This window comes from Siniperca chuatsi, linkage group LG14 (genome assembly GCF_020085105.1).
Source record: "Siniperca chuatsi isolate FFG_IHB_CAS linkage group LG14, ASM2008510v1, whole genome shotgun sequence".
NCBI classification, from domain to species: domain Eukaryota; kingdom Metazoa; phylum Chordata; class Actinopteri; order Centrarchiformes; family Sinipercidae; genus Siniperca; species Siniperca chuatsi.
Window position 1 is genome coordinate 13,535,032 of NC_058055.1, and position 19,684 is coordinate 13,554,715.

Consider the following 19,684-nt stretch of genomic DNA (forward strand, 5'->3'; position numbering starts at 1 on the left):
AAGGAGAGAAAGTAGTGAAAAGTGCCTGCAGACTTCACTTCTTCGATTAGTCAATTATGCCCAACTTTTTGGCTGAGACTGGAAATTCACCAATCTGCATCAAATGCTGGCTCTACTGCCAAGATGAAAGAGTCCCTGGAGGCTGTAACAGAGGGCCGAAAGACACACGTGCGTACACTTTATCAATGCATGCACCCATGCATGTGAGAGAGTTAGAAAGACAGAAAAAAGGAGACATTACTGAGACACGTGTGTGTGTGTTTGTTTGTGTCCTTTTACATTACTGCTTGCTGGTTCAGAGTGGATTAATTAGATTCTGAAAACAAATTACTTCTGCTATTCATTCAATAAAGCCCACACGTGGACTATCGTGAATATTCAACAACCTTGTTCTCTCTTCTCAGAATGAAAAGAAATTGTGGTCAGCAGGGTAACGGCATGCTATAAGTAAAGCAAGATAATTAATCATATAAATTCATTAAGTTGCACGCAAGAATCAATCTATCAAAGCAGCTCTACGTTCGGCAAAATCCATAACCGCTTAAAAACAGCAATACAATACAATAAAGGAAGAGGCAGGAAGATAACATCAATGTTACACCTGTGGTAACTTAATCATGACTATATTGCTGTTGCTTTTCTGCTATAAACTGCATTATGCTGCCGGTTAGTTTGGAGAATTGCATTGTGTGAGACAACAGCAAAAAAAGAGCAGCAGAAACAGTAGCCCACACAGAAATTAATGATTTTGGAGGAAGCAAGTTGCCACCACAAGCCCAACAATCCCCCTGAGGGAGACAAGCAGAGAAAAATTAACAAAGGACCAAATGAAACTTCATGTCAACACATGAAAATTAGACTGCCTCAACTGTGTGTGTGCATGTGAGTGCAAGATTGCTGAAAGTGTCCCCTGCCATTGAGATTTAATGAATAGAAGGGCTATTACATGTAATTCATAACACTAGCCCCAGGATCTAATGATTTCCCTTTTTCTGTTCTACACTTAATTCCAAATTGTTGCTATAATTCTTCCCAATGTGACAGGTCATCAATAATAATTGCCCAGCAATAAGTGGAAGGACCTTTGCATTATGTTTTAATTTCTCCTGTGCTCCTCAGCTTTATGGTGGAGAGTGGAAGAGAAAATGGAGAGAAGATGGTCGGTACTGTTCAATTTAACCCCCCCCCCGCGGATGCTGCAACCTGAACATAGCTCTCTCTTCTGGTTTAAACACAGCAACCAACCAGCTGCCCTGGACACTTGACCTCAAGAAAATATGTCTTTTGCTCATCATATGGCCTAACCTGTGCTCCCTATTTAAAACAAGATCAATAGCAATGGAATAAAGCAGTTACAAACCCCTCCAAGGGATGAAAATTGTCCCATCTCTTATCGAGTTTTCACAAAAGGTTTGTCCTCGGTCTAAAGCATCTTGAATAGGTGAATGTGGGGTTAAAGACATAAAACATTACCCGTGGAGTAATAACCCTGTAGTTTTGATCACCTTTAGCTCATTTATTCTCTGCTCCAAGTTTTCTTATTAACTCGTGATTTCTTCTCAACTTTTTCCCCCTTATTTTAAGATGTGAGGGATGTGCAATTTGGTAAAGGCAGATTTCAACATGGATAGCTTGAGTATTAGATATTTTATACTACATTGTCATGTCAGTTTACCCTCTTCTGTTCCTTTCTGATGGATCTGAATGAGAGCTGAAAAACACTCTGACCAAATAAAGAGCTAAACAAATACAAACTTTTGATATGCATGCTAATATCTTTTAGTTTATCTCCAATGTTGATTCTTAAAAACGAGAGGATTTATCACAGGAATATAACAATCAAGCCTTTTGGATCAGAAACACCGAACACTAGATGAAATAATTCCCAACAGTTTTATTCACTTGGATGAAACTTCTCACTTAGACAACACCTTTGATTGAGACAAATGAACAGCTTTAAGCTATTTTTTATACAACATCACATTACACAAAGGATATGTGTTCTTTCAATTCTCATATATCTCAAATCATCTCCATTGGTAAAACAAAAATCCTCAGATGAAGTCATTACCGTTGCCTAAAACAGATAGCTAAGATTAGTGCACTGATGTTTGTGAGGCTGGTAAGCAGTCTCAGCATAGATCAGCTGGCTCAAGTCTCAGGAAGCCAACCAGGGTAAGAGTGGTCCTGTTTTAATGACATACTATTCATATGCAGCTTTTCGGCCAGCACTCACTCGAAAAGGGAGAAAGCTTAGACTAATCCCGACTTTTGAACCCTGACCTGCCTCCACTCTTGAATTCACCGTGAGTGTGTAGTCACTGCTATCAACTTCAAGTGGAGTGTAGAGATCCTTTGTGTTTTGCTTTAGAGTACTGACCATAAAAACCAAGGCCCCTATGCACTACCATGGTAACATCCACTAGTACCCACTGACGTTAGCTAGCAACCAGCCTTCTGGTATTAATTTAAGACAATTTCGCAAGTTATAGTATACACTGATTAAGAGTCTCAAGGTTGTTGGTGCATTTCTTTACTTTTATCTTCTGTTCCTCTCGGGGAACAACTAATGGGCCAAAGAAAAGAGAACTTTACTCTGCAAGGAGGTAGATGGGTATTATTTTAGTTTTTCTGTCTTCTCCACAGGCAGGGACACTAGGCATGAATAATTTCTGTCTTCTCGGCAGTGGGCCCTTTTTCTGCGGCAATATTAGGCTACAGGGGCTGGGGTTGGCCACACGAATGCTGATTATGAGAAGTGAATAGTAAATATTTTAGGCACTAAAGAAACCCTTGTGCATGAGTCAACCTCTCAGCTTCACAAGGTCAAAGCTAATTTGCAAGCTATGAAAAAGCATTTGGCAAATTTTAGAGAACTCAGTGGTTGTGGGGGGGGGTGTATATGTGTGTGTGTGTGTTTGTGGAAGGGGGGTCTGATGACATTGCACAGACCTCTGATACTTAGTGAAAGAATTATTATAGCCATTAAGGCTGGCTGGGCAATTGAGGCAGTGTGTGTGTTGGGCATACCTGCCAGCACTTCATTAATAAAGTGAATCAGAGGCTGCAGTTATGCATCAGTCCTGGCATTATACAGTATGGATGAAAAACAGAGGAATCTCTTGTATACCTGCGCACTAGCTACACTCCAAAGGTCAACAACAGTTAGGATTAAAGGCATGGGTTACTGCCAAATTTGAATTTCCCATTAGAACCGCGAGTCTATTGTATAAAATATTTATTCACTAATATTCCTGCAAGGGTGAGTAAATGCTTCCATTAAATGGTACATTATTGTATTGGCCACTAATACTTACTGTTACCATGTCAGCAAAATAAAACATTAAAAAATCTATTGTTATAAAATCATACAGAAAATTAATGTCACATTTCATATCTTACAAACACATTCTTGTAAATGCAGAGTATTTAATCCTATAAGTACTGAGAGGAACACAAGTCATTGCTATGTACAGAGAGAGAAAGTGCAGGCAGTTGTTTTCAGCTCTGTGGCCAATTTACGCCTGTCATGCAAATACTATTACTCTCTCACTCTTGGATCATGCACAGATGATATCTTGTTGGTCAATTAAAGGCTATTTTTTAGCACACCTGAAGTGAAAAGCACAAAATCCATATTAATTGCATCTGGAACTCAATGTTCTCTAAAATCATTCAGTTTTTTCCTGGTCAAAAAGCCCAGGGCTTATTAAAATCAGCTTTACTGTAATGATGAAGAAGAAAACTACATATTGGCATTCATTGTGATTTCTTCATACTTCAGCCTTTCAAGCAAAACCTTATAGACCTTGAAAACTAATTTTCTCAATAAATGTCTAACTATGAGTGATGGGATCCTACACGAAAACACTATTTTCTGCCAAAGTTTGAACAGGTTTGGTTATTTCACATGAGAGATTTCTGTATTTTTTTTTCTTGGGTTTGAAGTTGGCAGGGCTTAACCAACAAAGTGTGCATCTAGAGTCCTTCTTGTGAAAGTATTCTGTATAACTGCTTTTTTACTTTATTTCTATCTATTTATCTTCTTTTTACCACCAACTGCTTATCTCTTCTCCACCCAAACTGTTTTGTGTTGGAAGATACCTCAGCCTTAGTTGTGGTAGTCTTGTGCCGTTTGGAAAAATCCAATATGCTGATGAAGGGCAAGAGAGGAAAGATACAAGACTAGTATAAGAAAGATGGCAGAATAGAAAAAGGTGTACCTGAAACAGCTCATCATGTATATACTATGCTGTTATTCTGCATACAGGCTATAGTCCTGAACCTAAAATGTGTATTTCCTTTGCACAGGAAGACAACTTTATTAAAAGACAAAATGTTTCAGGGCTGGTACAGCTCCACAGTTGTTTGCTTTCATCCAGAGCTGGTGACAAGACCTGGTAATAAATCAAGTAGACACATGAAAGCAGATAGTGTAGTATCCTGTGACTGGGGACGCAGTGAAGGAGTCTGATATTTAGATTCCCTGAAGATACACTGAGAGGCTTAGCTCCTCTTGTGTCTCTGCACTACACAAACAGACATCAGAGAAGAATCAAGACACGCTGATGAGGAATATCCAACAACGCGTGGAAGCCTGTTATCTAACAGGGTCTTCAGAGGGATGTGAGGGTAGAAGAGAAGGAGCGGGTGAGGGAAAATTGAAACAAAAGCTTTGATAGAAAGCAAAGCAGCAGAGGGAAGGTAGAAGGGGAGTCAAGACTCCTGAAGAACTTTAAAGATGGTAATTTAGAGAAAGCAGCGGTGATGAGAAGAAATTATTCTGAGTGAATGAGACTATGGAGCACCATGAAGTTGAAAGATGGGGAGAGAGGGAGTAAAAAAGCAGAGACAAGACAGAAGGTAAACTCTGCTACATCTATATGGCGAGAGAATGGACATTTAAATGAAAATGAATGAAGCTGCAGAGAACTGCAGAGAAAAACTGTAGAGAATTGAGTTAACAGTCAAAAACTTTGATTGACATATCACTCTACTGTAGTAGACATGGTGCCATGTCAGCATTATTGTTGTAGTTTTGCAACATGCAAAGAGACAGAATTGCTAGATAAACAGCAAGTCAATCAAACAATGGTAATTTTAACTTTATCCAAAGTAGGTCTTTGTCCTTTGTGTAATTAAATGTGTAAGTAATTGGGATATTTCCCCACTTCCTGTCCAGCTGCTAAGAAAACTAATGTTGGTTAAACAAAGAGAGTCTAACTCTGTTCACTTTGGATTATGAAGGTAAAGCTTAAAATAAATGATGGAAGATCACATAGTCACTACATTCACCATGAATGGATGTTTGTATTATACAGATATCCTTTGGAGATACAGGCTAATAGGCTAGAGCAACTATACCCTCCTAGAGGTTTGTTATATCCATTCCATCTGTCTAGTTACTGCTGTTTGCGGGTCACAGTGATGCCAAAACATCCTTTTCCCCAGCCATATCCTCCAGCTCCTCCTGAAGGAGCCTGAGGCTCTCACAAGCCAGGTGGGATATGCAATCCCTCCAGCATGTTTGGGGTCTCCCCCATGGTCTCCCAGCTGGATGTGCCAGAGAGCCTCTCTAGAGTGGGCATCTTGGTCAGATGCCCAAACCAACTCAACTGGCTCCTTTAAATACAGAGCCAGTTCAGTTGGACATGCTGAAACACCTTTCAGAGGAGGGCATCTTGATCAGATTCTTGAATGAACTCAACTGACTCCTTTTAATGCAAACAGATAACATGGGGGATGGCTGGGGCAAAGATAGACTAGAAAATCGAAGGCAACATGCACTAGAGGACAACAGAACTACATTCATGGCATTAAGAGCTGTCTGAGGTCACCAAAACGGACACCCTGGTGGTACATGGTATTTGAGCTTGGCCCACTCAAATACCATGTCCCCAACCTTGCCCAAAATGCAGCAAATATTCCCCTGGAGGTATCCCTCCATGTCATACAATATCTCCAGCTTCTTCCTCACCAGAAAAGTGACATTCAACCTCCAAGGAGCCATGGGGTCAACATACTAAGACCTTCACCTTTGCCTGCCATCTGACTGGCAGCACACCAGCCCATATGTGGTGGGACCATATTGTGGGGTTTGTGAGCTAAGAAATCTTTTTGACATGTCAAGATGTTCTCGATTTGGTGAGACATTAACACTATTACAGGGGTTTTGGGGTCTAGAAAACATGCTTTGTGTGGATGGTTGTTCTGCAGGACGGAGAGGGCAATTAAATTTATGCTGCATATCAGTGATTTTAAAGTTTTAAAGCCATAACCATAACTCTCTGCATGTCGTCAGCATCTGCAGGAATGAGATACCTCAGCATTTTATGCCTCTCTAATGTTTCTTTTTCAGCCTTATTATAGACGACATCCCATTATTCATTTTGTATTATAATTATAATGCTATAAAAGATTATATCAACAGCATTCATACCTCTCAGAAATAGATTCTTTAAGAACACCAAATAGGGGTAAGATGTCCATGTGGTGGCTACAATGGTAAGAGCTTTTCAAGTCAGAATTCTCTAAGATTTAATACAGCATTAGGAGTCATGATGAGACATCTCCAGTGGCCAGACATTTTCAGTTGGACATGACATTTGCTTCTTTGAGGTTTCAGGGCACAGAAGTACTGAAGTCTTTGAAATGCCAAGGGGACAATGGATGGAGTATTTAAACAGCTAGACTCTTTTTGAATACAATGACCTGGAGTGTCAAATAATGTCCTTAATGTAAAAATACAAAACAAGTAAACTTCAATGGAAATGAATGTCATTGTCCATCGAAAAGACATACAGTTTATGTTTACAGTCCTACAGGGGTAAAAAGAAAAAAAAAGAAGACGTTTGTCATTAGATATTTTTCCAGTTCTCAGTGTCTCCATGTCTCAGCATCCACATGAGACAGAAACACTGACGCTTGAGGCAGTGAAGCAGCTGAGAGAGAGGTAATGGGACAGAGGGAAGTAACAGGGAAGTGGGAATATACAGTAGCATGCTGAGGGGCTGTGGAGATGTGTGGGGCGGTACTGTACCTCTGTTGCCAGTGACTGTGGGGTCTGAGGCGTGGGTGCCTAATAGAGCAGTAGGATCTGGAGGGATGGGATGTAGGGGGGGAGTGGTGGATGGAGGCAGAGTTGTGGGGACGTCTGGTGGAGGGGACAGACAGACACATATACACAAAAACAATACAAGAATAACAAAAAATGAATTCACATGGGGCTAGTTAGATACTTTAAAAGAGCAACACAAACTGGTCTAAGGCTGATGGGAAACAAAAAAGGGCAAAATTATGACACATTTCAAAGCACAAACACAAGATTTTTGAAAACATACACTTTCTAAAATGCAATAATGAATTACTGTTGGTGCAAAGTGATGCACTACACAACATACATTAATTCAAGCATTGCTGATCTTTATTTGTGGGTCAGCAAGGCTTTCTCACTAAATCAAAAAGGAGCATTTCATGGAACACTGATATATATATTTATATCGTATATCTTATAATGTTTTTTCTGTGTAGTTTATGAACCTTAAACAATCTCTATTACTTCAAAATTGGGTAGCTGTCGAATTAAAGCCTCTCATATGACTGACTTTTAATGGTTCTGTTTGGGTCACTGTTCACATGAGTCATATTTGAAAAGACAAACACAATGTTGAATAGCTGAACGTCTCATATGTACTTTAGTGTTATAATTGTATAGCAGATACTGTATAGAGTGTGAGGGCTACAATTCATAAATAAAGCATGTTCATTAAGGAAAAGACAGGAGTAGGTATGGGCTATATTCAGACTTTTTCTTGATGGGTGGGAGTAGCCTGTGGCTATATCTTAAAAAGAGTGATACAATATGCACTTAAGTGTAATGCAAGAAAAATGTTGCAAGTTGACATCTTCACGTTATGTTAGAGTCCCGATCCTCTATATTTCCCTTGTCATTATGATTTAAAATGTCGTGTCTTTGAATGTAGGGGTCATTTCTGTAGCAAGAGAACAGAATCTGCTAATGTTGGCTGATGTCTGTGAAGATAGATCCTGCACTGGGAACCTCTCAACATATGAAAGAGAAGAAAGTTGAATTACACCAAATGAAGACAGTAATTTGATAGATGATCTGTGCCAATTATCCATATTTGAAAGGTGATTTCAGGAAAAGGTAGCCAAGCCATCATTACCATGCTTCACACATGACTTCACACTACAGAATCATGGTAAAAGTGATTCATCCAAGGCAGTGTTCCTCACTCTCACATGTTAAAGACACAGGAAAAATGGGACTGAAACATTGTGTGACAGTTAATGAGATTACACTACCACCTTGGCTTTTATGTTTATGTCACTCTGCTTTTTATGGTGAGCTAGAGGCTTTTAATTGGCTGTGGTACTCTTTCTCAGGGCCAACTGTCCTGCGTGTCTCGCTGACATTTTAGCCTGAGCGTGAATCACTAAGCAGCTAAGTGCATGTCTTCAGGAAAAAGGGAAGAGAGAAAACGTCTCGCTCGTTGAAGGGGAACCATTAAAAAGGTATTTTCCAAGAATTATGGTGGCAATTGTGAAAGGCTAAAAGGTGTGCTAATCACTAATGAAGGGTAGGAACAGACAGGGTGCCATTTCAAAAGAACAAGTAATGAATCTGAATAGGACTATTTGACCCTCCCATACCCAATTGCCTTTCTTGTGGCGTAGAATTTGTCAGTTTAATAACATCACTGTCATTAGGTGCATTGGTTATTATTGTTGTTACATTCAGCTGGCATTTCAAGAAATTGTTAGGTGCACACAGGCACCAAGGCATGTGGGGCAATTAGGTAAGGAAATGCAAAAGCTCGTAATAACGTATTAACTAATAAAGGGCTCTGATAAACCTAATTGAGTGGACCAATAAATTATTAAAGGAGATAATTACATTATTTATCTGTCAATTTGGTAACCCTAATCACTATGCTGCTGAATGCTCTTTTTTAACTATTTAACTGGGGTAGGCAGCGCATTTTCTCCCCTGCTTATCTGTATGTGAATTCTGCTTGTGAACTTCACATCTCTCTCCACTTTAACACAGCCTTCACACAAGATTTGAATTTGAAGGAAAAAGTATCATAAATATCAAATGGCATGTATCACTACTGCTGACCTATTTTGTGGCTTTGAATGCAAATGTAGCAGATGTGACATAAATGATTTGTCTTAAGTACATATCTTAGAAAGAGAACTGTAAATGTTGGCATTACTGCATTTGGGGTGGTTGAAAAAGGTCTTTATACAGTACATACAAATACATGAAGCAAGTATATATCTTTACATTCTTGTCTTGTCTCAGTAGCCACTGTGTAGGATGAGTGAGTACAAAATCAAAAATATAGTATGATGATAGCATTACTAATTAGAGTTTATTAAATTAGAGATTATTAAAATTTTGAGTTGTATAACATTGGGATTTTACCTTCACCTCGATTTTACCCATTTTAATTTTACTCAGCACACACTACTGAGCACTGCCATCTGAAGATCAAGTTGTAAGCCATTAAAAATACCTTTCATTTAGGAGATGACATTATATTTATATGACATTTACACTCTTATTTTGATACATGGATCTATTAAAGCACTTGACTGTCCATGTCCTCATTTGTGTAATGACATTCTCTTGTTAGAGAAATAAATATGCTATATGCCTGATTACTGCTTTGTAACAGGCCACCCTGGCTAGCATACAAACTTTGCACCTTACGGGGCGTGGACAGTACATGCACATGGTTCTGCTTCCACATGGCCGCAAGATTTCTGACTGTGCCGACAAACTTGTGAACACATCAGTGTATGCAGACAGCCAATGGTATAAACAAAACTGTGTTTATTTTTGGACTGTATCTGCCCCTTACTACGTTGGGTGTCTGCATGTTTACACATGGTTGTCGGCACGTACAGTCCTTGGGTACATGGGCAAGTAGCGGCATTTATGTCGCACAGACCCTTGCAGCCATGAAGATGCAGAAAATACACATTGGCTCATACTGTGGAGTGTCTAGACTAAATGTATTAAATTACAGAATTGGGGTACCTAAAAGTGTGTGTTGTTTAGCAATTGTAGCAATTACATTTTTGAACATTCCTGACTTTTCACGTTTTGCTGTGGCCTTGGCTATGACCAGCAGAATGCACTTCATGAACTATTGATAGTAACCTTGGTTGCATCCTTCATTGGCTCCACATCTGGTTATTACTGTACGCCCACCAAGGACAGTCAAGAACATATTAGAAATCACTCTAGCTCAGGCAAAGCATAGCCATCGGCATCTTATTCTCTCATGTTTTTCATCAGATTAGGTCTGCTTTTAAATAGGAGAGCAAATGAAACATCCCCCTGGGTGCATGTAATAATAATAATGTAATATTTTATTGATCCACTTTGGGAAATTCTCTTTTGCCTCCAGTCCTATGATCTCTCTGGATAAGAACTGCTTGCCTTTTTGTCCCTCATCACACACTGTCCTAAAACAGAGGGAAAAGAGATGTGTCACTGCTCTGTTTAAAAAAAAAAAGCATTATTACTTAATGCCAAGAGACAAAAGGCAGTGGAGAAACGGAAAAGCTATCTGTTTTTCCCCACACTGAGTCCCTTTAGCCTCCACCTCCTCTGGTGTTACTAGGAATTACTTATCCTTCCTGGTGATATTCCTGATAACGCAGCACTAAATTCTGCCTCCCTTACACATTTCCCTCCTGGTGTGTGTGTGTGTGTGTGTGTGTGTGTGTGTGTGGAGGATCTAGGACGCAGGTTTATTTAAGGAAAGGCGTCCCTTATTCTCCCTGTGAGAGATGGTACTACTAATCACTCTTAGCACTGATACAGTATGCAGAATGGGGTTTGGTGTTTGTGTCTATGAGGTTCATACACTCCACTATTTATAGGTAGCGTTACTGGAGTCCAACGTATCCTCATTCCTTTTTCAGGTCTTTCATCTGTCAGTGGTGTCAAATGAGTAACTGATGAAGATTTCTCTCTATTCCTTTACTTTTGGACGTGTTGACATGAAATATGATTACCCACATATCAGCCTTTCCTCTGAACTCACCATAGACGTAGAGTACATATTCAGCATTGCTGGTCCCTAGGTGGTTGCTGGCTTCACAGCGGTAGGTGCCATTGTCTGTCTTGTTGAGTGAAGTGAAGGTGAGCTCCCTCCCCTCTACAATCATCCGGTCCAGGTCAGGAAGTTCACCCCCGTCCTTTGTCCACATCACAGGATCTGGCCTGTGAGGTTAGGGGATGTGAGAGAGAAACAAGGCATGTTACATATACCTGTCTGAAGCATTATATAAAAGGGTGACATCAACTAATACAGAATTTGAGTGACTTACGAAGGGTTTCCTTTGGACACACATTCCAGCTTTAAGTACTGACCCTCCTGAGGGACTGCAAGGGAGTGGATGATCTCCACACGAGGAGCATCTAGGACAGAAAGAGATGGCTCGAAGTGAGGGGTAGACGATATGGAATACATTTATATTAACATAACTATCCCATGATTATCTTGATATTGTGTTATGATGTAACAATTTACTATTCAACATCAAATGGTAAAAAGGCATGAGACAAAAATAGTTCATCCCATTGAGTTTTCCTTGAAGAAAATACTATAATTTTCAAAATATAATTGAAATATAATTATCTAAGATGTCTCCCTGTGACAGTTTATTTTAAAATAAAATATCACACAAAATATAATTGTGATTCATGATATGTCATTATAACAATATTATCATGAGCACATGGAGATTTTCATGGACAATCATTTTTTTCTCCTCCTTCAGACCAGCTTGATATTGTATGATGAAAACACATGTACTATAAATGTAATGGAAACTGTAAATAATGGAAACACAGAAAAAAAGATTCTTCAACTGTGAAATAACGGAATTATAAACAGGTTGAATGCCAACAGGATTCGTAAAAACTCCACTGCAAAGGCGATTTAGTTACTTCCTCTTTCATGTATTTTTGTCCACGTGTACACTCCATGTGCGTGTTTGAGTGTATGCATGTCCCTGTGTGAACACTCACAGTGGACCTCCAGTACTTCAGTGGCCTGCTGTGGTGTCTGTGTGAGTGCCACATGGTCCACTTTACAGGTGTAGGCCACTCCATCATCATTTCTGTCCACGTGCAGCTGCAGAGAGCTCCGTACTGTAAATGTCTTCCCACTTGCATTCACCTCTTTGGCACCTTTGGAGAGAGTTGCATACCGTCACAGATGCAGCACATTTATCTTGCAAGGTGTGATGGCCACACACCAACATGATGCCCCTGTGTTCAACAGTTCGGTTAAGCCCTGCTTTACAACCACAGCCAGACTCCACCAGGGTCTTCTATCCATATATAGACAAGGGCTTATCATGCAATGCAACAAGCACCTAAATGGAAATTTCACAGTATCTTTACACTGATACTGGTTATATCTTCATCATAGTTCTTGGGAATTTTGGGAGAATTATGCATACCATTATTCCTGTAAAGATTCCGCATTGAAAAAACGCAAAAAGAAACACACACAAAAGAAGGAACAATCAAACACACAAATGAGCAAAAAAGTCCAGCTCACATCACATATCTGCCTGAATGCTGCTTTGGCATCTCTAGAGGAAACATCCAATTCCACTCAGGGCTCTTAACAAAATCCACCTGCCTCACCTCTAGGTTGGGACTCTTGTAATGTAATGTGTATATGTATACCATAGGCCTTTTTAACCACTTCTGACCTCACCTACCATCTCTGTCTGTGGCTTCCTGGGCTTCACTGTTCCCACACAATGTCTAAATCTTACCAAACAGTTTCAGGCACTTAACTTCTACCTCTCCCTCCAGTCCTTCTACCTGACAACCATGTTCCATGTTCTCATTGGGACAAAAACAATACCAGGACCAATCATACGTTTGGCAATAACTTCAATCAACCTTGTTGCAAAGTATCATTATGCCACAGTCCTCTCCATCTGTACAACATGTTCTCACAGCTATCCCTGCAACACCTGCCTTGTTATCCCAACCAAACAGCTGATCCACTTCTCTATGCCCATCAACACCCCAATCATTGCCAAGGCATTAGAGAACCCAGCATCCTCAAATTATCTACATGATGTCCTGAAATTTGGCTTGCTCCTTAATCACATCATTCCACTTTTTGCTTCATATGCCTCCCCAGTGATATAGGCTTCAGATAAGCCAAATGTGTTTGATTAAAGTTTTGTGACCAGCCCTCATGACACCAATTTTTGACCACCACATTGGTGTCCTTGAAATCTTATTGGCTTGTAATAAATCAACATCAGGCCTAGTAGGTAGAGAGGCCCTTCTAACTAGAATGTCAGAGTTGACTCCCACACCACTGACTTCCTCCATCCCCGTCAAACTGTCCTTGAGCTCGACACTCTGTACCTGGTCAGGGTGCCCTGTGCACTGTCCAGATGACCAGTGCCACACAGAAACACGGATCCAGTATTAGACTGACATTCTCTTTGGATACCTAAGAACACCTTACTGATTCTTACTGTTTAACACTTTCCAAGTTGTTTTTACCAGCCTATAATAATAAAGTTGAAGAAAGAATTCCCCTCTGGATTTGGGAAACTTTAGTGTCCTCTAAAGTGATCCTGCACAAATTCATCCCTAATTAATTTAAGAGCTGTGGCTCTGTTCAGGTAACAGATGACATTTGACAATATTTGCCAATTTTTGACAACACCTCAGGCTACACATATGACATGATCGTTATCCTTAATTCAGAAACTGTTAAGTATGCATTATGTAATGCAAGTGGCCATCCTCTTCCAGACCAAACACTTAAGCCAACAGTCACAACTCACCACCGGCAGATTTGCTTTTACCTACTAGCTGTTTCACAGCTTAATTGCTTATACGTATCCACCTCCAAGCAGGTATTTTTAACGCATTCTGCTTTTCAATCACATCTGTTCAACAAGTCTTCTGGGGGTGGTTGGTCTGCTCAAATCATGCCAGCAGCCAGTATTTTAAACCATATCAACCATGTTCATCCATACTCCTACAAGGTTTTTTTTCAAAAGAGCTTTTATACTGTATTCAGCTGTCCAGGCTTATCTCTGCATTCAGGTGTCGCACTGCGTTGTAAAATTGTATCCCTTTTTCATTTTTCATCATAGCAAATTCAAGAAAGCATCAGTGAATGTACAGTCTCTCTCTCTCATGCTGGCCGCCTTTGTTTGTATCTCCTAAAGAGACTGTTTACGCTCCATATCTTTCTCTCCTCTGCGCTCATCTGCTCCACTTTCTAAGCATTCCACCCCACTGTCTCCTCTCCCTCTCGATTCTGCCAATCAACTATTCCACTCAGTCACTTCCCCCAAGTGAAGCAATGAGCCCGCCTCCCCCAGAGATGAATGACTGACAGGTCTGCAGTGTTAGCAACATCCACCCAGACAACAGGAGAGAGGGAAAATGGCTGGATTTCTTCACAAAGAAGAAAGTGCAGGAGACAAAGGAGAGTGGAAAAGAATGGAGGGCTGGAGAGAGAGGACATAGAATATCTAATATCATGACATGCTTTAGAAGATGCAAACGTTCTTCTACTATTTCTATTAGTTATTCCACGTCCTCATAGACTGCTTCTCCTTGCCTCTTTGTCTCTCCATGAGTTAAACTTGTCTTTCTGTCTGCAGCGCTAGAAGGTTCCTTCCACAGATATACTGTTTTCAAAACAGTCTTTTTGTCTGTTTTCTCTATTCACCTGTTAATATTTGTACGTTATTGTTGAGATTAGTATTGGGGTTAATGAGTAGTTGGACACTGATGATTTAATTCAACTGACACGATGATATATGAGATGAGTCCTATTAGGTTTCATGAAATGCATTTTCTTTGGTGAATAGCTAATAGTACATTTAGTCAATCAGGTGGCTGAATTTGAAAATTATCATCAAATTTCAATTACACACTGACTTATCTGGAAAATAAAATCACTCCATTTCAAAAGGGTTATGTTACTTTTTTTTTTTACCAGACAGCTGTTTCTAATTTGTCTATATTTTTGTCTTAGCAGTCCATCTGAAAAGAGGATTATAACTTTTAGTGTTTTTTTCATTTAAAAAAAGTCAATTCAAAATATTATAATGGCTTTGTCTGAATAAACTGAATAAATCATCTTGAATTGTGCAGTTTGATTGTGCTCATATGTTATGCTGTTCAAGACCAGAATTTAAGCACTTCAATCAATGTGATAGGCACTCAGCGATGGCCCTGTAGCAACTAACATAATGTTCTGTCTGTACTTAAACTCCTCTATTTATTATTATAGGTTGGCTTTCAGCAAAAAACACAAGATAACTTCTCAAAGTTTGTTCATAATATTTCTATCTAAGAGGTTCCTGACTGTAAATGCGCTTCAAACTAAAACAACACTATTGGAGAGATCGAGAAACTCACTTTCTATATAATTCTGCTGTGTTATTTAAGTGTAGACCCATTTGGATTCTTGACTCATTGTGATTTGAATGGACTCTGATTGCCTCTGCGTGATTCAGGATAAGAGTACTACAAAAACTTACGCGCTCACACAAAGTTCGAGTTCATTAATATCATTTTTTGGTCCAAAGGCTTCTAAGATTTACTTTAAGAACATAATAACAGTTGTCTAACAGCAAGTAGTCCCACGTTGTTAAAGTGCGTCAATCTGCAGCCACTCTGTTGGCTTCTGCACTGTTGTGTGTGTGTGTATGTGTGTGCATGTGTGTGGGTGAGAGTAGGTATAATTGGTCTATAAATATCTTATCACATTTTAAGTGCAGCTGAAAGGAGCAGCTGACATTGAGCTGCCATTAAAGCTCACGCTTGTCAATCAAAAAGCTCATCTGACCAGTCTCATACCACACATACGCTGTTTGGTGATCACACCTGATCTGTAAAAATATTTGCCCTATCAAGACAGTTATTGTTGGAACTGATCAAAAATTATGTTATATAGCAGCTACTGAGTTACTTTAAGCTGCCACTGGCAACTTCACATGATGGTGGCTTTATGGTGCATAATGTTGGGCAAAAATAACACCCAGAATTGCTGGAGGATTGTTTGAAATCTTTCTATCCAGAAATTGTGTAACTTGATTGAGAGCAAATGTCTTCTTCATCTGCTTGAATGAGCAAAGATGGTGAGCAGGTTCAGCCATCGTTGGTGACTCTTGCTTTCTCTGTGGAAGAAATACACGCTGCAGTATTTCTATCAGTACTCATCAAATTGTATTGGAAAAAATAGTGAAACATGGAGTCTTAAATGGGGACAAGTGTTCTTTTAGTTTGCAGCGCTTCTTTGTGATTCAGAATAAAACACTCAAATCAATATCATAAAATATTAAGAGTGAGTTATTAAACTACTTCATGATAGAGGCCTCATAACATGTACATAATCATATGTTTTTTCTATATAAAAGTAGCAAACCCAGCTTGAATTCTCTTCATGATACTTTCAATTTAAATGGCAAGCAAGCTAAAAAATGCATCTCCTTTAAGCTCTTGGGCCTGTCATTATGAATATGTATATATATTTTAAGTGCAGCCAGCAACCCCACGTGTAGTGTCTAAAACAGCCCGCTCACATTATACTGTTATTATTATATTATTATTATTACATGTCTCTCATCAGCTAAATTGCTGTTTTCGTTGTTAGAATAGTTTTTTTTAAGCTACAGTGTTTTTTGGGTTGATTTTGATTTGGTCAGAAAATTAGCTACCAAATGAAAGAGCGGGAAAATATAAAAGCTTGCCATGGATTTTATGTGTTGCATATGTGAGTCCATATACTTGTATTGGATGTTGGCACTGGCAGGGAGGGACAAAAAGGAACAACTTATTTTGTTTTGTTTGTTTTTTAATTACTAGCTCACAATCAGTAAAATAGCTTATTTATAATGGCCAAACAGCTATAAACTGACAGATTTACCAAGGTATAAATCTATACAGTTTTTACACATGATTTACTTGATCATTATTGGTAAACTCAACATGTAGAAAAAAAGATCTCTGTCACTGTGTTTTTTCAAATAGTCAAAATGAATACCATCCTACCATATTCACCTGTGGTACCTCTCCTTAACAAAAAGCCTGGCAGTATTTGGCTGTGACTGCGGCACGCTGTTCTGTGGGTGGGTGCTCAGAGCTCCGCATCGTTGGAGTGAGCCAAGCCAGAGCCTTGGAGGATTAGAAATGGAAATGACAGGCGTAAAAATGTGAGAATCTGACCCTTTCATGCCATTTCACAGGAGAGAGGGACGACACAAGAAAAGAAGATGAAGGGACAGACAAGAAAGACAGAGGAGGACTGCTGGGGTGGGGGTGGAATCATCAACAACAGCGACAGAGCTGAGTAATCCTGGCAGCAGGGGTCCGAGGGCGGACTCAGCATACCCTGAACTGCATCCCATCTGAGATTTAAAACAATTTGCTCAAGCAAGAACAATGTAAAATCATCTGTGGTTGAGGGCAAGGATAATCAAAATATATAGTAGTACAAAACACAAATTTAAATACAATAAAAATCATTATGCAAACAGAAATAAAAATATTATATACTGTAAGTACCTAATCTGTGTGCTTTCATTTTCCTGTCAGATGAGCTGCACAGCAATAGGTGACTAAACTTTAAAACAAGAGCATTAATACACAGCAGGCTCCAGCTCCAGTGAGGTGTGGAGATGATATATTGTGCCCTCCACCATCTTTTCACTTATTCTGGCTGCTGTGCAGATTTCAGGGACCTGTTGGCAGCCTGTAAGCATCCTCCCCTGTCTGACCTGTCTTACCTGCTCGATTCTGCGCTTAACTGACAGGTGACTACAACCACAGAGCACTGTTAAATGTTAGACGAGTTTCTATCAGTGCCTGGTAGACCCGTATCATAATGTCCTTTCTGACATGAAACTTCCTGAGCATTCACAGCGAAGAAGTTTCTACTGTGGATCCACGAAGACGGTTTTTCACTGGCCCTCAAAAGAAGAGGTCCGGTCGGTCTCTGTGCCTTGGCATTTAAAACTGGACAGGTGCTCCACCTCCAGGATGTTGCTCTTAATGGGCATAGACAGTGGGTGTAGCAACCTGACCTCCTCTTCTTTCGCTACAGTGCTCAAGTCTAAATCTTTTAACCTGATCACACACTCTAATGATGCCAGAGACAGAAGAAAAGTGAGATACACCTCTACATGGGCATATTTAATCAAGGTGATACATGTTTAAAGAAAGAAATAAAGTAGAGGAAGATATATTTGTGCTCAAGATATTTCTGCTCTTCATTCTAGCTAATAAACTGAATTATTTAACTTAATGTTGTGATGCTACAAAAATACATAAGACAACAAAAAAACAGAGAGCTTTACCTCATCTGAGCCCAGTGCCTTGATGTTAATTATTATACCAATCTAATAGATTTCCACAGATCTCATTTCAGGCATGTGCTTGTACAGTACGTGTGTGCATGCATGCAAGTAATTTGTTTGTGCTGCACATGTACAGGACAGTGAGGGTGAATATGTGTTTTTTGTGTGTGTAACTTGGGCATCTTTTATACATGCCACTGTGACTTGCAGGAGCCATCTTGAAATTATATCTTTAATGGTCATTGATCCACTCCACCCCAGGGAGCTGGATAGTATAAATGTAGTCCCAACACAGACTTTTTAAGTAGTGTGCTAGGTTGTCTAACACTGCTGAAATGACTGAAAATGTATTTTCTTTTAACTAGAAAACTTCTTTAAATTCCTGAACTCAATTCTTATTGTAGTGTTCACAATGTCACCAGCAGTCTCATCCACTTCAACATCATCCTCTCTGGAGGTATTGCCTTATTCACTTTCCTCAATAGCTCTTTCCAGAGCAAACCTTAGAATAATGATGGCAACCTTATTCTGTTCTCACTCACAGTAGTCGAGCCACTGTTCAGCTCTTCAGTGAACAGGCAGACTTGAGAGATAGCGTATTGAAAAGTCAGCAGACAACGACCTACAATAGTGCGAGGTATGTATGCAGTAATAGTTCCTTGTCCTTGACTAACAAGTTTGACAACAGAATAGGTATGTGACTGCAAGCGAATTTGAATCAAATCTTTGTGTTTCTTTCCTTAAGCCCCCTTGGAATAGAGTTATCACGTAACATGATGAAGCAATAACCTCTACAGTTTAGGTCAGAGAATATGATAATACTAGTCCGATAGCGAACATCCCCACCCTTATTTGAAATAAATATTCATTTCATCTTTGCCTTGCTTGGTCTCCACACAGCTCCCTCTGGTTCAGTGGTGTGTAAACAAGCGCTACATGTGGTGATATTGGCAGAGGTCTCTCTAGGTTACGGTGTGTAACTGAGATAGAAATATATCATTACTGGGTGGGGACTGAGGGGATCTGAGGGACAAAGAGACAGAAATAAGAATATTGGATTCCGTTCCACACACACAAGCTTATGTCCTTACATGCAGGCTGTCTGCTCCATCTGTCTGTTTCGCTCACGCAGACACACTCATATACGCAGATACACACACGAACACACTTAGCATAGGGTGTCCGTTAACTGCATGCGAATGGGTGATGGACTGCTTCAGTGGCTCTGCCGGTAATATAATCTTCTCTATTCCCCCAGATCCCACACCAATATGTCACA

At 39.7% G+C, this 19,684-nt stretch overlaps 1 protein-coding gene across 6 annotated transcripts in view; it reads right to left on the reverse strand.

Moving 5' to 3' along the window:
• cadm2a (cell adhesion molecule 2a) overlaps positions 1 to 19,684 on the reverse strand; it is a 215,382-nt gene that overhangs the window by 12,639 nt on the left and 183,059 nt on the right. For 4 of the 6 annotated variants that reach the window (XM_044222356.1, XM_044222355.1, XM_044222360.1 and 1 more), the window contains 4 exons: positions 12,074 to 12,235; positions 11,371 to 11,461; positions 11,085 to 11,263; positions 7,040 to 7,153 (listed from right to left, as the gene is read on the reverse strand). In XM_044222356.1, the coding sequence (XP_044078291.1) occupies positions 7,040 to 7,153; positions 11,085 to 11,263; positions 11,371 to 11,461; positions 12,074 to 12,235 (546 nt within the window). Of the gene's footprint in view, positions 1 to 7,039; positions 7,154 to 10,360; positions 10,501 to 11,084; positions 11,264 to 11,370; positions 11,462 to 12,073; positions 12,236 to 19,684 lie in introns of those variants that run through there. The other 2 variants (XM_044222361.1, XM_044222357.1) reach the window with 2 other exon arrangements.